Source organism: Phyllostomus hastatus, unplaced genomic scaffold, assembly GCF_019186645.2.
Source record: "Phyllostomus hastatus isolate PE091 unplaced genomic scaffold, TTU_PhHast_1.1 phas_contig_58, whole genome shotgun sequence".
Taxonomy (NCBI): Eukaryota; Metazoa; Chordata; class Mammalia; order Chiroptera; family Phyllostomidae; genus Phyllostomus; species Phyllostomus hastatus.
The window spans coordinates 26,341,791-26,359,587 of NW_025333916.1; the positions used below are offsets into that span (position 1 = coordinate 26,341,791).

Genomic DNA, 17,797 nt, shown 5'->3' on the forward strand with positions numbered 1-17,797 from the left:
CTTTAAAAGGAAGCTCACTGCAAGCAGAACAGGTAGCAGAAGATAAGACGTGGGCAAGCCCAGACTGACTGGGTACAGGGCAAGTATTTCAAGAGTTACTAAAGCGCATTTCCACACTGTGAGAGAGCTGCGGGCTGTGGAAAAACAACACAACGCACACGACTACACGACAGAAATCGGCCTTTGGGCAAACCACACAGCTATGGAGCAACACCTGGAGCTGCTGCTGCCACCGTCAACTGTAGCTGCAGTTTTAAATCAGAAATAACTTCCGGTGTGGGTGATGTGGAAAGATGATGCAAAGGGGCAGCAGTCTTTGCACCCTCAGTCACAGACAGCCGCCCTGTTACTCTTGCCTTTCTATGATAAACAGGAAAAAAAATGCCAACACAGTGTATTTTAAAAGGATACAATTTGAATCTACATTTACAGAGAAATATATTTGGCCTTTTCTTTCATTTTCTCTTAACTTGTTCTTAAAGAAGAAATATTGCTTCTCATCCAATGAGAGTCAAATTCTAATAAGGGGAGATATCAGGGTCAAACAAGTTAATGCATGAAATGGAGCTTAGGAAGCTTCAATGTCGCTATTATGATAGCTGCCTTTCAGTGCAGCAACACCCAGCATGTTCTCCCATCCTGCAGTGAGACCCACACTTGGCCAGCAACTCCCTGATGCACCCAGACCACCAAGGTCATCTCCCGTCCAATAGCAACTCTCTGGATTTGACATTCTTACCAAAAAATACGTAATAGTTTGCAGTAAGCTCTAGCTGTACAGACCAAAGGTTAATGTGACAGCCTCACGTTGATTTTTGAAGAGGTATTAAATACAGCCTACTCTAATGGGAACATGGGAACAGGAACCAGACACCAAGCAGTACTGCTTGGAATGTCTGTCTGAGGGAGGACACCCAGAAGCTGGGCAGCGGCGGCACCTAAGCAGCGCTGGGCACAGGTCAGAGTTAACATCTGCGATCTGGCCCCCTCCATCCGCATATTGAAATATAATTCAGCAAAATGAATTGCTAGACATGTCCAAAGCCCCTGGGAAATGACAGATATTGATGAATGCTGTTGGGAAGATATATGGAAGGAAACGGCAAATAAATAGAACCATTTTTTCTCAGTCAGTTGCAGATAAGGAGAGCAGCTGTTAAACTACTTGTCAGCTCCCTGTTCTCTCTTCCTCCTCCTCCTCCTTCTCCCCCAGCTGCCCCCTCTACACTTTTCTAAAACCTCCCCAAGGACTGCTGTCTTGCTCTCTTCAAACTAAGAATCAGATGAGTAGGAGTCATCTCCACCTCCCCTGTCGTACGCAGACTTCCCAGCCCTGTTAATCCAATCCTTTCCAAAATTCATTCCATCTTACTTGTTCACTGTCCTCTCCAGACCCTGGAAATACATTCAATTTTTAAACTCATAAAAGGAAACTGTTAAATTCAAGTCCATGACCATTCCACCCATCACGAGGTTCAGATCCAAACTTCAAAGGCTAACTACCAACTCTTACGCAGTAGCTGTGTGACCTTGGTCAGGCCTCTGAACCTCCTAAACCTCAGTTTCCCATAAACATTCTGAGGGATGGAGAGGACTGACTGACCTCCTAGGGTGACTGAGGATAACAGAGAAGGTGAACAGAATGCCTGTCCTACCACCTGGCAGACAGAAGGCCAGCAGTAAACAAGGACTTTTCATTCCCTGGACTCTCCATTGCACAACCACTCTTCCCGGGAAGGGCACTTCTTCTTGGTGCCCTCCTCAGACTGGATCAAATCCTCTCCAGCATGGGGCACTTTGGGGATAACTGGTTCTCATTCCACTCAGCAAATGGACTGGGAAGCACTAAGTGGGAAACCAGCCAGGCATGGATCCTATATCCTGGTTGCACCATTTATTAGCTAGGGAACCCTTGATAAATGACTTTCTCTGAACTTCCATTTCCAAACCGCTAGTGAGGATAACAGTGGCAACACACGTCAAGTGCCCCACAACTGTTCTGCGCACACACAGTTTGTGCTAAGTGGTGGTTCGGGTCCCCTCCAGGATGCTTCACCCATCTTGGCCAGAAACCCACAACCAGGGGTGCCGCTAGCCTTCCCTTCCCCTACCACACCCGCTGCTTCTGTGCGGCTGCATACATGCAGAGTGCGATTTATTTCTGCATCCAACATGCTCTTCTACTTTGTAAACTCGGTGTTGACTGGGACCATAAATCATCTGTATTTGCTGCCCTATGTCACACCCTGCACACAGAACTGACTGAAATTTTACAGAATCACATACTTATGTCTGTGCATATTAACTATCCATTCTGTCTCATTTATATTTCTCCCAGAGTTCATATTTTTCCATTGTTTAGTTCTCCTCCGCCTGGAAGAGTATTTAATTTTGATTCAACTGTTTGTTTTGTAACAATAACAATCATGAAAAGCACTCAACAGCCTTAAACTTGATATGGAGAACACATTGTGCCACTTCTGGCTTTGATTTTTCTCTTCTGAAACCCATCTCCAAAAAAGTCCAACACCTCCACAAAATACTGTGTATTTTTGAAGTAAGCTGGTTAACCCTTAAGATACTAGAGGATTGTTTGTATTTAGTATCTGACTTTTGGAAGAAATTATGAATCCTACTCAATAACACCCTTTTGCACACTAAGTTCCTTTCACTGACACACCCAAATGTCACTGGCAGCCCGGAGATGCTGAGCATTTCTGACAACTGCCCTATATCTAAACAGTTATGACAACAGCCCAGGAAGAACTGGGGGTCAGGAGCTTTACAAGAGAAACAGAGAGAACAAAGGCAGCCACAGCGCAGATAAAACGTACTTCATGTCTAAGCAGAAATCTCCAGACAAGTCCAAATTTCCCAACCAGTTCTCTCTTTTTACAAGGAAACATCCATATAAAATCTAATTCACATAACAATATATTTCCACATATATTTATTCGGAACAGTTTCTAGTCCCATGCTGGTTTTTATTCTAAGATCCTAACAAATCCCAAAATGCTTTACAAAACACAACAGAACGAACATTGCTCTGTTTTTAAGCAGAACAAAAGCAAAGCCGAGATTAGCATCATGATTACCTCGGCACTGCTTGAAAATTAATGACCAGTATAAAGCTGGAATTCAACCTTTCCATTTCCAGTCTATTGTTTAGCACTGACTTCTGAAAAAGCAGAAGATATTAAGCAGCCATGCAGTCCCGGGTGTCTGTTTTAATGTAAGAGTATCACTAGGGCTACTTAATGTCCCCTTTTAGAGAATTTAGCCATGCATAGGGGAAATCAGTGGGTTGTGGTGCTCAGGTGGGGGACTAGCCATTTGGTGATTCCAGCCACCCTCTACATGGTCATCACTCAAGACTGGGAGCCTAATCAGTTTTTGCTAGTCACTCCATGAAATGCATTTAATCTCCCATTATTTGAATCCACAGAGAGCACTGTGACCGTTGAAAGCACGGTAGTGGGGCTTATGCACACAGAGCTTCACATGTTGAAGTATGCATCGTATGTCAGGCCTGCTGGGAGTCATCCACAAAGACGCCCCTGTCTCCAAGATGACCAGATAGCTAGAGGGGCGAACATTAAGAAAAGGACACTGTACTGATGTCTGGGTAGGGACTCCAACCACCTGCCTGCCACACCATGCATACAGCTATGAGACAGTGTGTCTGGTCATGCCTAGGTCACAACCGTCCAGTTTACAAATCAACTTGTCCGACGGCACTGTTACAAATGCAGGACGCCTATGTAAACTTGAATTCAAATACATTTTAATACATATATCCCAAGAATTACATTGGATAGAAGTCTACTATTTGTTTATCTAAAATTAAAATTTAATGGGATGCCATGTACTTTATATGCCAATACCATTTCCCCATATTTTTTATATTTTCTCAATGACAGCTGACATACAGTATTGTATCAGTTTCAGCTGTACAATACAGTGATTAGACACATCTAGCTTATGAAGTGAGCGCCCCAAGCCCAGCGCCCGCCTGACACCACACAGTCGTCACACAACGCCACACACTCTATCCCCTGTGCTGCGCCCCACACCCCCATGACTGCTTCTATACCTGGCAGCTTGTGCACCTCATCCCTTCCCCTTTTCACCCACCCTCCCCAAACCTCCTCTCATCTGGCAACCAACAAAATGTTCTCTGTATCTGTGAGTTTGCTTCTGTTTTGTTTAGATCCCACATGTGAGTGAAATCATATGGCATTTGTCTTCTTCTGAGTTATTTCACTCAGCATAACACCCTCTCAGTTACATGGATGGCAACACTCTTCACTGAGCACTTAGTGTTTGCAATGCAGGGGGCTCCGCTTGAAGGATGTAAGGAAAAGGTCCTTATAAACTAGTAAAAGGGATGATAGATACATAAATAACGGCACGTTAAAAGTGACTGATCCTCTATTAGAGAACAATATAAGATGGTAGTGGGATAGAAAGAGTGAAAGTATTTCTGTGAATCAGTCAGCCAAAGTGATATGAAGGTGTTTGGGACAAAACAGGAACACAGTAAAGGATATGAGAGACTTTTCCCTGCATTATACTCCTAATGTGGGGTCTCACTGCTCTGGGTTTGTGCATGTATATTTTCCTCCCTTTAAAATATTGTTTACATATACCATCACAGCCAAAGCTAGTAAAAGGGAGCAAAAACAAAACAACAAAGTTCTTTTAAACAGCGACTGTGGTAGCCAAAACAAAGAAGAAACACAGTGGGATACCCAGCTCTCATTACTTAAAACAAAGAATTCACCCTGGCCAGGTGACTCAGCTCATTGGAAAGTTGTTCTGTACACCAAAAGGTTGCTGGTTCAATCCCCCATCTGGGCACAAACCTAGACAGCAAGTTTGATCCCCGGTCATGGGGTGTATGGGAGGTAACCCATTGATTTTTTTTCTCACATTGATGTTTCTCTCTCTTTCTCAAAACAATAAATTAATCCTCAGGAAAGGATTAAAATTTTAAAAAGAATTCAAATTTATCACACGAAGCTAACCTCTTTTTCCTTGGTCTGAGCTCAGAGAAATTCATTTCATAAATTTTAATAAAAAGGCAATGACATACATAATCGGTTACCACCTTCTAGAGTAACCTAGGACAAAGGCATATCCTACATTACAGAACACTAAATAAAAAACAAGGACACAGTGCCACCCATGCCTGCATGCATGCAAACATAGCAAATGTCCACACACATCACTTAACATAATTACACGCCTCTCCTCTGCAGGGGCTGGAAGCCGGGAGCCCCACTACCTTGTGCAAAATCTGTCTTCAAGCCTAATTTCGTGCAGCATTTACCCTCTATAGTGGCCATGACTCCACCAGCGTTCTTACTCAAAGAGAGCAGACTGAAACAAGACATTTAAATGATACTGTTCTCTCTATTCAAAAGTTTTACCCGCAGTGAGCAAGTCAGCAATGAGTTAAAAGCAAGGAGGGTACTCACCCTCACTTCTCCCTCCAGGCCCTGGTGTGATGCAGGCACCTAAGACAGGACTAGCGAAGAACAGAAAAATGGTCTGGCTAGGCAGACATAAGAAAATAAATTTAGCCCTGACAACATACGTTGATGAAGTGCTCGAATGACAATGGAACATGACAAAGACAAATGCAGGCTACCACCACCAGAGTCATTAATATATCAGAAGCACTAATTGTTAAAAATCTTTACACTTCCCTGTTGGTGGCATTTGCATTTCTGTGCCTACTCTTTTTTCCTGGAGAGTTGACAGAAACTCGGCTTCATTATCACTTTCCATCCAGGAAGTTAAAACCAGTCTACATTCCTGATCTTTGATTAGCCACTGAAAATAAGTTGTAAACAGATGGCCTGGTGTGCTCGGTTTCAAAGGACAGTGATGGGACATCGCTGACAGGCTCCCTGAAGGGAGGAGGAGAGCTGACTCACTGGACAGCGGAGCAAGAATGCAAGGGTCAGTGAGAGAACGTGAAGGAAACCCAGCCTCTGCAAAGACTTCCCTCTCTCTCATCTTGGTAGCTACGAATCTTCTACTCCCACTCCAAGGCACCTTGAGAGTATCTGCTCACACCCACTCATTTTACACATGAGCAAGCTGAGAACCAGGCAGAAAGGTCTGGCTACTTACTTAGCAGATGACCTGGGCCCAGAATCTAGGCCTCAGCTCCCCATGTCATGCCCTTCCCATCACATCTTGAAACAGTAGTGCAGGAGCTGTCAAGATGCTGTTTCCACTCAGCCAAGTCTCTGGTTTTCTATCTTTAAACCCCAGTCTCCTTCTGATCTGCTTCTCCCCCAGCTGCTACTCCACACCCTACTTCCATGCTGTGTGGACTGGAGGATTTACATAAGGACAAATTTACACAAGAGTCCAGCGCAAGAGCAGCTAGCACCTCACAGGCACCTCTGCAGCTGCACTGCAGTGTGACTGTACATAAGAAAATGCCACCAGAGGAGCCAATTACTATGTCCAGCTGCGTACATGGGTTCCCGTGCGGCATGAAATGATAACACCCATCATCTGCCTTGCCCTCCACAGCTCTATCTCCCTTTCCTCAGCAATAGCTAAAGGAGTATAGTCTGTGGAATTTCACAGTCAATACTAATTTTTTATTATTTATATTTCATGGTCCTAACTGTACTGTAACCATTTCAACTTGTGTGGCTTCCTCACATATGCTCAAGAGTCTCAGGAAGCTAAAAACACTTCATTTCTTGTACATTGCACATGTAAGGAACTGACAAGATAAGCTTAGAATGCTCATGCTTTTCAGAACCTAAAAATACACAGCACATGAAAGATAGGAAAACCATGTCCAGCCATGACTAGGCCCCTGTACATCCTATCAGAACAAAACACATTTTCAGGGAAGTACAAAAAAAAAAAAAAAACCCTGTAGAGAAAACAAAAAGGAATACAATTATTCCCTTCAAAAAATTCAACCCCTTGATAAAATGCTAAAAAAATCTGAAATCAATTTTCTATTGTAAAGAGAATTTTAAGAATAAACAACTTGAATTTTTGATATATGGATTCAATAAATTCACTTGTCTCTCAGGAATAACCAAAGTCCATCATTTATAGAATCAGTTAGAACACAAGAAATAAGGGGGTGAGACTGAAAGAGCGAGAGTGAGCAAGAGAGATGCATGGACAGACTGAAGGATGGAGGAAAGGGAGAGATGGAGAGAAGGATGGGAAGAGGGCGAGAGACAGAGACAGATATTGGAAGAGAGTGGGAGAAACAGGGAGAGAGAAAAGGAAGAATGTCTAGTGCTTTGTGGATCCTAATATTTGTACATCTTTGGTCTGTTTCTGTTATGTTTCTTTATCAGCCTGATTGGTATAGACAGCCTCCTTATATAATTATACTTAAATACAAGCGAGTTAAAGCGATGCCAGCAAAAACTTTAAGTGACCAGTAGACACTTTTATCCTTGGTATCTTTTGAAGAATTTCCATTACTGTATTTGATTTGCTACATCCAACATAGCCAAAGGGCAAGAAGAACTTATTTTGCAGGTGATAATGGTTTAGCTGTATCTTAATATGCAACTGACTTTTCTGCCCTAGCAATCTTGAAGTTTTCTGTCTATGATTATTTAAGCCCACATTACCTTTTGCTCTGTAGAAGGTACTTCAGGATTCTTAAGAGAAACTGGGTCTTCTATCAATCACATCTTAATTAACACTCAGGACTAATTTTAAGTCCTTCAAACCTGACCTGCTAGAGCTGTAAAACGGATTTCTGGAGAGCTGCATTTGCTGATCTAGCATAGCTTCCAGCACTCTCTGGAGCTCACACCTACATAGAAGCAAAGACCCAGACTCTCACTATAAGGGACTCTCATTCAGTTCTTCAAGACTTCATGTAGATTCTTCTCTTAATCCTCTCATCATGCTAGACTAGACAGCATCACTTCTTGGATAGGTTTCGTTGCTGCAAAATGCCTTAAGGAGAGATCTGAGTTTCAGATTGGACTCTGCAGCTTGGCTCTGAATAAGGTGACCTTAGCAGTTCCTCAGCAGCAGATGACCAAGAACCTGGGACCCACCATGTGATTGCCCTGTTAGAGGGAGCAGTGACTCATTGGTAGGCCACCTGCATGGGGGATGAGCTACAGCAGGAGGCTTCCTGAGGGAGCTACCCAGGGTGGGGGTGGGGGCAGCATCTGCCAGGAACTGGCTAACAGCTGGTTGCCCCATTAAGAGGAAGTCTCAGGAGATCTTCCCACCCTGACAAGGAGAAACTGCAAACACAAAAATACACCCAAAAAGTCATCTTCAAATTAGAACACCTAGAGAACAAACAAAATATCTGGACACAGACTGACATAGGAATGGTGGAGACAGCAAGTAGTTTTAAAGGCTACTTAAAATCATGCACTCAAACCAGGAAAGAAGATGCAAAATGGGATCCCTCAGAAAATTGGGTAGTGACCTCCTCCAGTTTCACAGGCTATTGCTGATGAACAATTTTACAAGTTCTAAAACACAACACTGAACCAGCTTAAAAGAACCTCTGACCCCGGTGTATGGCACTGAGAAACAGTAAAACAAACAGAAGCAGGATGTGTTTAAGCCCATAAGATCTTTAGTGAATCATCTATGGATATGGGTTTGTCCCCACCTCCCCCAACGCCACCCCCCCAACCCCCAACCTTATTGGCCAAGAGTCAAGAACCCACATAGAGAATATCACAGGACAACACCATGGATAATAATTGCAAGTGTCTTTGCCTTTTAAGAGTTTCAAAATTTGCCAGATTTCAAAATATTAACATTTCAGTCATCCTTCAAAGACCGGTAAAGTCAAACCTAGCTGTGCCGATGGCTCAGTGCCCAACCCTACCACACACCCAGGTCCCTGCTTTCAGTCTTCCTTCCGAGCATCCGTGGGCTTCAGCTCTACTTCCAACAAATCCCACTGGAGGCACCAAAACTCTTCTGCTGCCTATAGATTCACATGCAGTTGTCAGAAATAATAGAGACCCAGGTATCCTTTACCCAGTTTCCCTCAATGGTAATATCTTCCAAAACTATAGTTCCACACCATGACCAGGGCAATGACACTGATACAGTCAAGTTATAGAACAATTTCAATCACTACAGAACCACTCATGTTTCCCATTTACAGTCACACCTACTTTGCTCCTACCACCCCCTCCTTAAGTCCTGGCAACCACTAATCAGTTCTCCACTTCTATAATTTTATTGTTCCAAAAATGTTATATACAAATGGAATTACATAGTGATAGTGTGTTACCTCCTGGGATAAGCCTTTTCTTTTTTATCAGCATAATTCTCTAGCGATTCACCCAGGTTGTCATTTACAACAATAGTTTGTTCCCTTTTATTCCTGAGTAGTAGTCCACGGTACGGATGTACCTAAAATTACCTGCTTTTGCATCCATTTTCTCCTCCTTCCTCCTGTTACAATGGAGGAAGTGTCCTTCTTCCTGTGAAAGACCAAGGCTTTGACATGTGCTCTGGATACCCTTCCAGGTTCCTCCAAAGAATTTCACTTTTTTGGCTATCATCTGTGCCTTCTCGACCTTACAAACATGCCTGCATGTTCCTGACACTAAGATGCCTCCCTGTGACCCCTCGTGCCCTTCCAGCTCCTACCCCATTTCTCTAGTCCATTTCACAGCATAACTTCTCAAAAGAGCTATCTACAGCTTTAAACATCAAGACATTGGCTACATCTAATTCCTTAATTATATTTGCTCTTAACCCACCCACTCTAGCTTCCACCCACACCTCACTGCTCTCCCTAATGTTACCAGTGACTATCCTGCTGAAGCCAATGGCAAGTTCTTATTCTCATATCACTCTCAGATGAAACCAATCCTTTTCTTCTCCAAATGTGATCCTCTCAGTTTCTGTGATTCTACAGTCCTACTTGATGTATCTATTTACTATATCTTATAAACATGTCAAACTGAATAAACAGAAAACAGAGTTAATCACATCCCCTTTCTTTATTAAAACCTATTTGTCTCAATCGACCCAATTTAATAAGTGCTATGTTGCCCTTGCCTCTTGTGCAGATGGACACAGCGGGACCATTCTAGTGGCCCCAGCATTAACCTTGCACAGGGCTGTGACCATGTGCTGCAATCTTGTCAAAAGAATGTGAATGGAGCCTTGACTGCTATGGTTCAGTTGGTTGGGCATTTCACAATGTGAAAGGTTGCTGGTTCAATTCCCAGTCAGGGCACATGCCTGAGTTGCAAGTTCAGTCCCCGGTTGGGGCAGGTACCAGAGGCAACCAATTGATGTTTCTCCCTCACTTCCCTATCTAAAAATAAATAAATAAAATATTTTTTTAAAAAGTATGTGAATGGAAGCCCTGGCTGGCGTAGCTCAGTGGATTCAGAGTGGGCTGCGAACCAAAGTGTCGCAGGTTCTATTCCCAGTCAGAGTACATGCCTGGGTTGCAGGCCATTACCCCCAGCAACCGCACATTGATGTTTCTCTCTCTCTCTCTCTTTCTCCCTCCCTTCCCTCTCTAAAAATAAATAAATAAAATCTTCAAAATAAAATAAAATAAAATACACTCAACTCTTTAAAAAAAAAAGTATGTGAATGGAAATAAGGTGTGTCTCTTCCAGTCTGAGACTTTTCAGCGGATATATTTCCTCTCTCTTTCCACTTCCACCATCTGGAAGCAAAGTATCTTAAAGCCACAAAGAGCAAAACCAGAAGACGGAAGGAGTACAGGTCCTTCACTCACCATGTAGGAAAAGAAATGCCTGTTAACCCAACATTTACATAAGCAAGAAATAAACAACTATTGTGTTAAGACATTGATTTTAGAGGGAGGGAATGTTGCTTGTTACAGCATGTAGTGTAGCAACATTTTTACAACATTATTATTTTGATAATATCACAAAAGTAAAAAAAATTCCAGGGAACATGAGCGGTATTTAGGTGGAGTATTTACTAAACACCAAGGCCACATTTGCATGGCCACATTTTATGTAAATTTGCTTTAATCTGAATTCTTCCAACCTTGCTCACGAAGCTAAGGAGGGTTTTAGGATGAGAAACCTGTTCCGCTCTACACAGCATGCAAGCACTATGGCCTCCAGGTTAATTTTAAAGAAAAGAATGTTTTCTGAGATAGTGTTGTTTTTCCTTTCCCTCTTGAAGTGAAATCTACTCTGAAATGCCTTTTTTTTTACATTTTCAGATGTTATTCCAAATTGATTTCCATAGTCCAAAAGAGAAAAATCTCTTAATTCCACCCCCCCCAAGATAGAACACCAGGATTATAAATTATGCTGTCTACAAAGTCGATTTCATATTACTATGTGCAAGTTACATACACATATGGATTCCTCTTTTGTTTTCCATCCCGAACAGCCCAGACATATCTTGAAAAATACACCTCTCTTCATGAGGAAGAGAAGCTGACTATTGGGGCTGCAACATACATACATCACAGCTGTGGAATGCAAGGCCAGGATTCAGAGCACATTTGCATATCAAGAAGCCAGGACTCAAGATCCCGAGGTTCTGCCCTTCATTCTGAAGCCTCCTTGCTGTGAACTGTCAGGCGCAGTACCACATGCCCATGCCGGGACTGCAAGGGTCTGAATAATGACTAGAATAATGCTGCTTTCCTCAACAGGGGGCTCCAAATCTCAGTCAATGTTTACATGATGCTTCTGGGTGCCTATTTAGCAAGCTGCAGGCCATGAAGGCAGAAAGCACCATCAGCCAATAACAAAAGAATATACATAAGCAGTGATGGGCACAGTAAACTCTGGGTCTGTTGTTTAAATATTAGTCCTACAAAAAAAAGTACTGGTTGCTTTTTCTTTTAATCTGATACCCTTAAGCAAGTAATTTAAAACTTTAGAAGTAAGAAAATGTCAAAAGTTCAACAATGGATGTATATGCATGGTGAAATTATGAGCTTTTCTCTTTATAGTACTCTGTATTTTTGAAACTTTCCACATTAAATATGTATTACTTTTATCATTGAAAGTAGAGAAACATAACTATTTTTATTGTAAAGGATTGTTTTTAAAAGAAGAGCTAAAGGCTAACTATGATAAACAAAATGATTAATCCCAATTTTTTTTGCTCCCCTCTAGTTGCATTATATATCTGCATCCTTGCCAAGGTGTCATGGTGGGTGGAGTGTGCTCCTTGACTCTGGACTTGACCATATGACTTTCTTTGGCCAATAGAAAATTAGCAGACAGGATGCCAGAAGAGGCTAAAACCATGCCTGTGCAGGTGGACATGCACTCTGAGGCTCCTGTCTTTTAGCAGGAGAGCACGGTCTCCTGGGTAGCCTCTGAGTCAAGGAAAATAGGCATGTGGAGCAGATGTGAACCAGAGTGCAACCTGGGGCCAATTCCAGCAGAACCCAGGCTAACCTGCCCAAACCCTGCTGACCTGCAGCCATATGAGCAAGAAATACTTACCGCTGTCTACCACTGAGGTTTTGTGGTTATACAGCATTAATGTCACCAACTGATACACTGCCAAATGCCACACACACACAAAAAATCAGGCAAAACTGTGCCATGGATTGAATGGCAGGATGGAAAAAGACCATAGCATTCTTCACATGCCCATTTATAATGGGAAACCAGTCAACCATCATTCCAGTTTGAGAAACTCTTTAGCAGACAGGAACTGTTTTTCTGTTCCTTATGAAATAAATATACAATTATTTCTACAAAGGAAGTGATACTATGAGACCATTCAATAATGGACTTTCACATTAAAAATATATTGAGCTCCTTTCAATGTGAAAATATATTCTTTTACAACATGATTTTAAGTGTTTATACTTTATTCTCCATTTTACATGTATACCATATGTTTAACCAATATTCTTTTGCTAGTTATTTAGATGATATGCAATTTTTAATATTATAAATGGTGCTGCTCTAAATATAACTAGAGTTAATTCACTGCACATATTCATGACTATTTTCCTTGTAATAAAATCTGAGAATTAGAATTGCTGGGTTAGCAAATGTATAAATTTTAAGGTTTTTCATATGTATTAATTGCCTAGTTTTAATTTACTTTTGTAATTAAGGGACCAGGAGACCTACAGATTGATCAGTCCCAGATTCCAACTGAGCAGAAATGTTTCCACCCAGGAGTCATTCCAACTAACCCTGCTGGAATTTATTGAAAACCTAATGGGTGTTTACTGGGCTAGGAACAGCACAGTGGGTATAAGCGTGGACTCTGGGGCCACAACGCCTGGGTTCAAACCTTGGCTCTGTGTTTACGAGCAGCACCGTGACCTTGTGCAATTTACTCCACTGGTCTGAGCCTCAGCGTTTTCTGGGAGAGGCAGACAAGAGTGCCTAGAGATGTGGTACAGGTTAAGTCAGTCAGTAAATGTAACTCCCTAAAAACAGTGCCTGCTACATAGTAAGTTCTTGATGTTAGCTGTCATTCTCATTAGGGAGAAGTAGATAAAAAGATCACAGATCTTTCTCTCAGGGAGTTAAGAGTTTAGGGAGGCTTACCAGAGAGTTAAGCATTTAGGGAAGGATAACTGGGCAGTAAAATTTTCAAACTATAAACTCAGCCTTCACAGTCTTGGTTCTAAAGGAAGTGGTAGAAAATTGCCTGAGAAAAGATCCTTGGATTAAAACAAACTTACCATATTTTTCAGACTATAAGATGCACCCTCCCCACAAATTTGGGCGGAAAGGCGGGGGGGCGGGGGGGGGGGGTGCGTCTTATAGTCCGAATGTAGCTTGCCTCGCTCACTGTCGGGGGTGGGGCAGTGGTGGAGCGGGATCACAGGTTATTAAATATTTTACCACATCTTTTGCTACAAAATTTTTTTCCTATTTCCTCCTCTAAAACCTAGGTGTGTCTTAGAGTCCTAAAAATATGGTAAGCAACAGAAAGGTGACTGGTCTTTAGTAACAGAATATGTCAGTGACAAATTTTTGATGGCAAAACAGTTTGACTTAATTTAAGTTAGCAACAGGGTTTGTCCCAAGGTAAGATCATATGTGATTATCAACCGTTGCCTGAAACAAGTAGAAACCATGTTTCTCAGAGATCAGAGATAATGCTTTCCTCTGTCTGCTCTAACACCTGACCCTACCACAGTGCCCAACACTAAGCAGACACTCGGTGGCAAGGACTCCACACTGATGTTCACACACCCAAGCTGTCCATCAGCTGCAAATTCCCCAAATTCAATTAGTTATACACTTAATACTGGTATCTGCCCATCAATGGGCTAAATGCTTTGCATGTATTATTTCATTAAATCCTCAGCTAAGCTATCTAGATGACCAATTAAGAATATTTTTCTTATATCCCTATAAAACTTTCAAATAACTGTTTTTTTTAAAACAGGCTGACATCAAAGAGATTTCTTTAAGTTCTTCCAAATACTATTAAATATTTTTTTTAAATTATCTGACCAAAGATTTAATTACAACAACAATTACCTACAACAATTATATAGCAAGCTAATTTGTATAAGTACAGAATTGCTAGAGCTGCTGGGATTATGAAATGAGAATCAAGTCCAGCTTTTTTCCCCCTTAAAGCTAAAGACTAATTTCGTGCTTCAGGCCCTATGTCTGCATCAAGAGCTATATACCCTTGCACTATTTTAGAGTGTTAACTGCTTTAGCCAAAATTGTCAAGAACCATTTCCATCCCTCCTATTGGTCAAAAATAGTTTGAGCAAAGTAAATAGATTTCCTAAGTGAAATTAATAAACATAAGGGTAAGCCTTCTAAATTTTAACATTTAATTTTCCCACCTATCAAATAAAGGTTAGAACAAATAATCTTCAGGATCTCTCACTTTAAAAAGCAAATAATCTGCAGCTACAAGAGGACAACAAAGGAAAATGCCCTAAGAACCATTAGAACATTGATTAAACTCATATGAACATTTGCTTTAAACTCTGCAGTGCCAAAATTTTGTATGAGTTCCTTCTTCCCCTTGGCCCGAGGTCAGTTCTGCCCTCCATCCCGGCAGTGTGACACCCTGGGGCAGGTGTTCTAGGCTCTCCTCATCATGTGGAGGAGCATTTCTGTGCCCAGACATTTCACCTCCTAAAAGCCAAAATCCATACTTTTGTAACGAAATGTGAATAAGAACTTATTTTCTAGACCATTTATGAATTGACAGGCAAAACTGTCCTGCATGGAGAAAATATTATTTAGGGGTATAAAAAAACAATAAAGTTTCTTCAACAGTATTTAAAGGTAAAAGCATTCAAAATGAAATAGCAGAAATCTAGTCTTTAGTGATTTAAAGTTAAATTTAATAACATAAAGTTTACATGATGAGTTATTTATTAAAAACACAAGATAGCCTAATTTGGCTGTCTTTCAAGTCAATACAAGTGATCTGTGGGTTTTCTGGATTTGACATTTTTTTAATTAATTTTAACAACATGATTAAAAAAATGGAAGATTTGAACAGACACTTCACAAAAGAAGATACATGAATGCCCAACAAGCACATGAAAAGATGTTGACAACATTTAGTCATCAAGAAAACATAAATTAAAACCATAATGTGATATGACTAACTATCCATTAAAATGGCTAAAATTAAAAAAGACTGGAAATACAACAGGTAGTCAAGGATACAGAGCAATTAGATACTCACCTGTTGTGGGTAGATATGTAAAATGTCATAATTTTGGAAACAGTTTGGCAGTTCCTTTTACAGTTTAGTGTACACTACTGATACATGAGATCAGTACAGAAAAAGTCCAGCCATTGTTAATATGACGAGAATGGTTTGTGTGACATCGATGTAACCTGGCAGCCAAGGAGAGTGGACTGGAACGCACATGCGTGAACAATGACGACCTCACTGCACTAGTAGTCAGTGGGGGCAGTAGACACTTGAGTGAGCGTGTGTACTGTGTGGCTAGCACATTGAAAATGACTGAGTGAGTAGAGCAATGAATCTGCATCAAATTTTGCATTAAGTTTGAACATGTCTCTGCAGAAACTATTCACATGATTCAGAAGGCTGCAGCTATGGGCAACTGGTGATTGACAGCTGCCTAACAATGAACCCACTCATGCATCATGTCTTGTGCAGAGTTATTTGTGAAACATCAAATCAGCCAGGTGACTCAGCCCCCCTACAGCCCAGAATTCATGACCTGCAACTTCTGGCTTTTCCCAAAACTAAAATCACCTTTGGAACGGAGATTTCAGACCATCACTGAGATTCAGGAAAATATGACAGGGCTGCTGATGATGATTGGCAGAACTGTGTGTGGTCCCAAGGTGCCTACTTTGAAGGAGACTGAGGCATCATTGTCCCATGTACAGTGTTTGTTGTATCTGGTCTCTTCTTCAGTAAATGCCTCTATTTTCCATATTACATGGCTGGATGCCTTCTGAACAGACCTCATTTATGCAACAACATGGATGAATCTTAAAAACATCATGCTGCACCAATGAAGCCGGGTACAAAAGAGCATGTACTGTGTGATTCCAACAACATAAAATTCTTAAGATAAATCTAATTTATAGTGACAAAAAAGCAGATCTATGGTTGCTTGGGGCCAAGGATTGGAAGGTGAGGGGAGAGAATGACTAGGAAGGAGCAAGGGAACATTTTATGTCCCGATTTTGGTGGTAGGTAGACTGGCATAAAAATTTGCCAAAGCCCATTCACACATACACTGAAAATGGGTGCATTTTATTGTATGTACATTATATTTCAGTGAAGTTTATTAATAAAATCCTCAATTTAACTGTTCTCTGGATTGGACTAGTTTTACCAGATGATCTGCAAAGCAGCAGATCTTTTAAGCAGGCTGACTGCTGCATGTGGAACTCCACGGCCATTCAGGACCTCCGGCGTGTGAGGGCAATCCCTCCTTACACGTGTCACTCGTGACTCACCTGTCAGAGCGCCGCCCAGGCTCCCTCGCCGCAGCTGTCGTCCATCCTCACTCAGCTGTCGTTTAAACTTCAGTGACTTTCCGGGGCCAGAGGCCAGGTCTGGGTTGCTGCATTTCCGACATGGCATGGGTGGAGGGGACAGTATGTGGTCAAGCTGCAGAGGGAAGGACAGGGCATCACTTGCTGGGAACTCTCAACACAACCAGAGCTAAAGACCAACCAGTCACACTTTGCTTCTTCCTTTTCATTCTCTAAATCCCTTTCCCAGCCCAGTTTTTAATTTGGCTAGTTGAGAGAGTTCAGGGTTTCCCTGTTGTGTCTTCCATCTGACAGCCTGGCTTGCTGCAACATCTCAACAGTAGGGCTTTGCAAGCTATGGATCACGATGCATTAGTGCAGTGATTTGCACCCTTTTTCATCTCATGGCATACATAAACTAATTACTAAATATATGACCGGCATGGCTCAGTGGGTTGAGCGTTGTCCTGCAGACTAATAAATTGCTGGTTCTATTCCCAGACAGGGCACGTGCCTGGGGTGCGGGCCACATCCGTGTTTGAGGGCATGAAAGAGGCAACCAATGGATGTTTCTCTCCCTCACTTCCTTTCTCCCTTCCCCGCTCTCTAAAAATAAATAAATAAAATCTTTTAAAACAAATCTGTGGCACATAAAGAAATACGTTCTATTTTTTTGCCAATCTGACAAAAAATAGGTATAATTTTGATTCATTCACAGTGGACAGCTATTGATGTATTGGCTGTGGTCATTTTTTATTTGACAATCTATGGGGAAGGAAAAGTCAGTGCCCCTGACTGAAGAGCTGGGTTTTGAATGGTTTAAAAATTCCACAGCATACCAGTGCATACAGCACACCAGCTAAAAACTG

At 41.7% G+C, this 17,797-nt stretch overlaps 1 protein-coding gene across 5 annotated transcripts in view; it reads right to left on the bottom strand.

The window, feature by feature from the left end:
- Nucleotides 1-17,797, bottom strand: part of MAST4 (microtubule associated serine/threonine kinase family member 4) — a 527,976-nt gene that overhangs the window by 365,116 nt on the left and 145,063 nt on the right. For all 5 annotated transcript variants that reach the window (XM_045848314.1, XM_045848312.1, XM_045848311.1 and 2 more), the window contains exon 2: nucleotides 16,911-17,064. In XM_045848314.1, coding sequence (XP_045704270.1) covers nucleotides 16,911-17,064 — 154 coding nt within the window. The remainder of the gene's footprint in view (nucleotides 1-16,910; nucleotides 17,065-17,797) is intronic.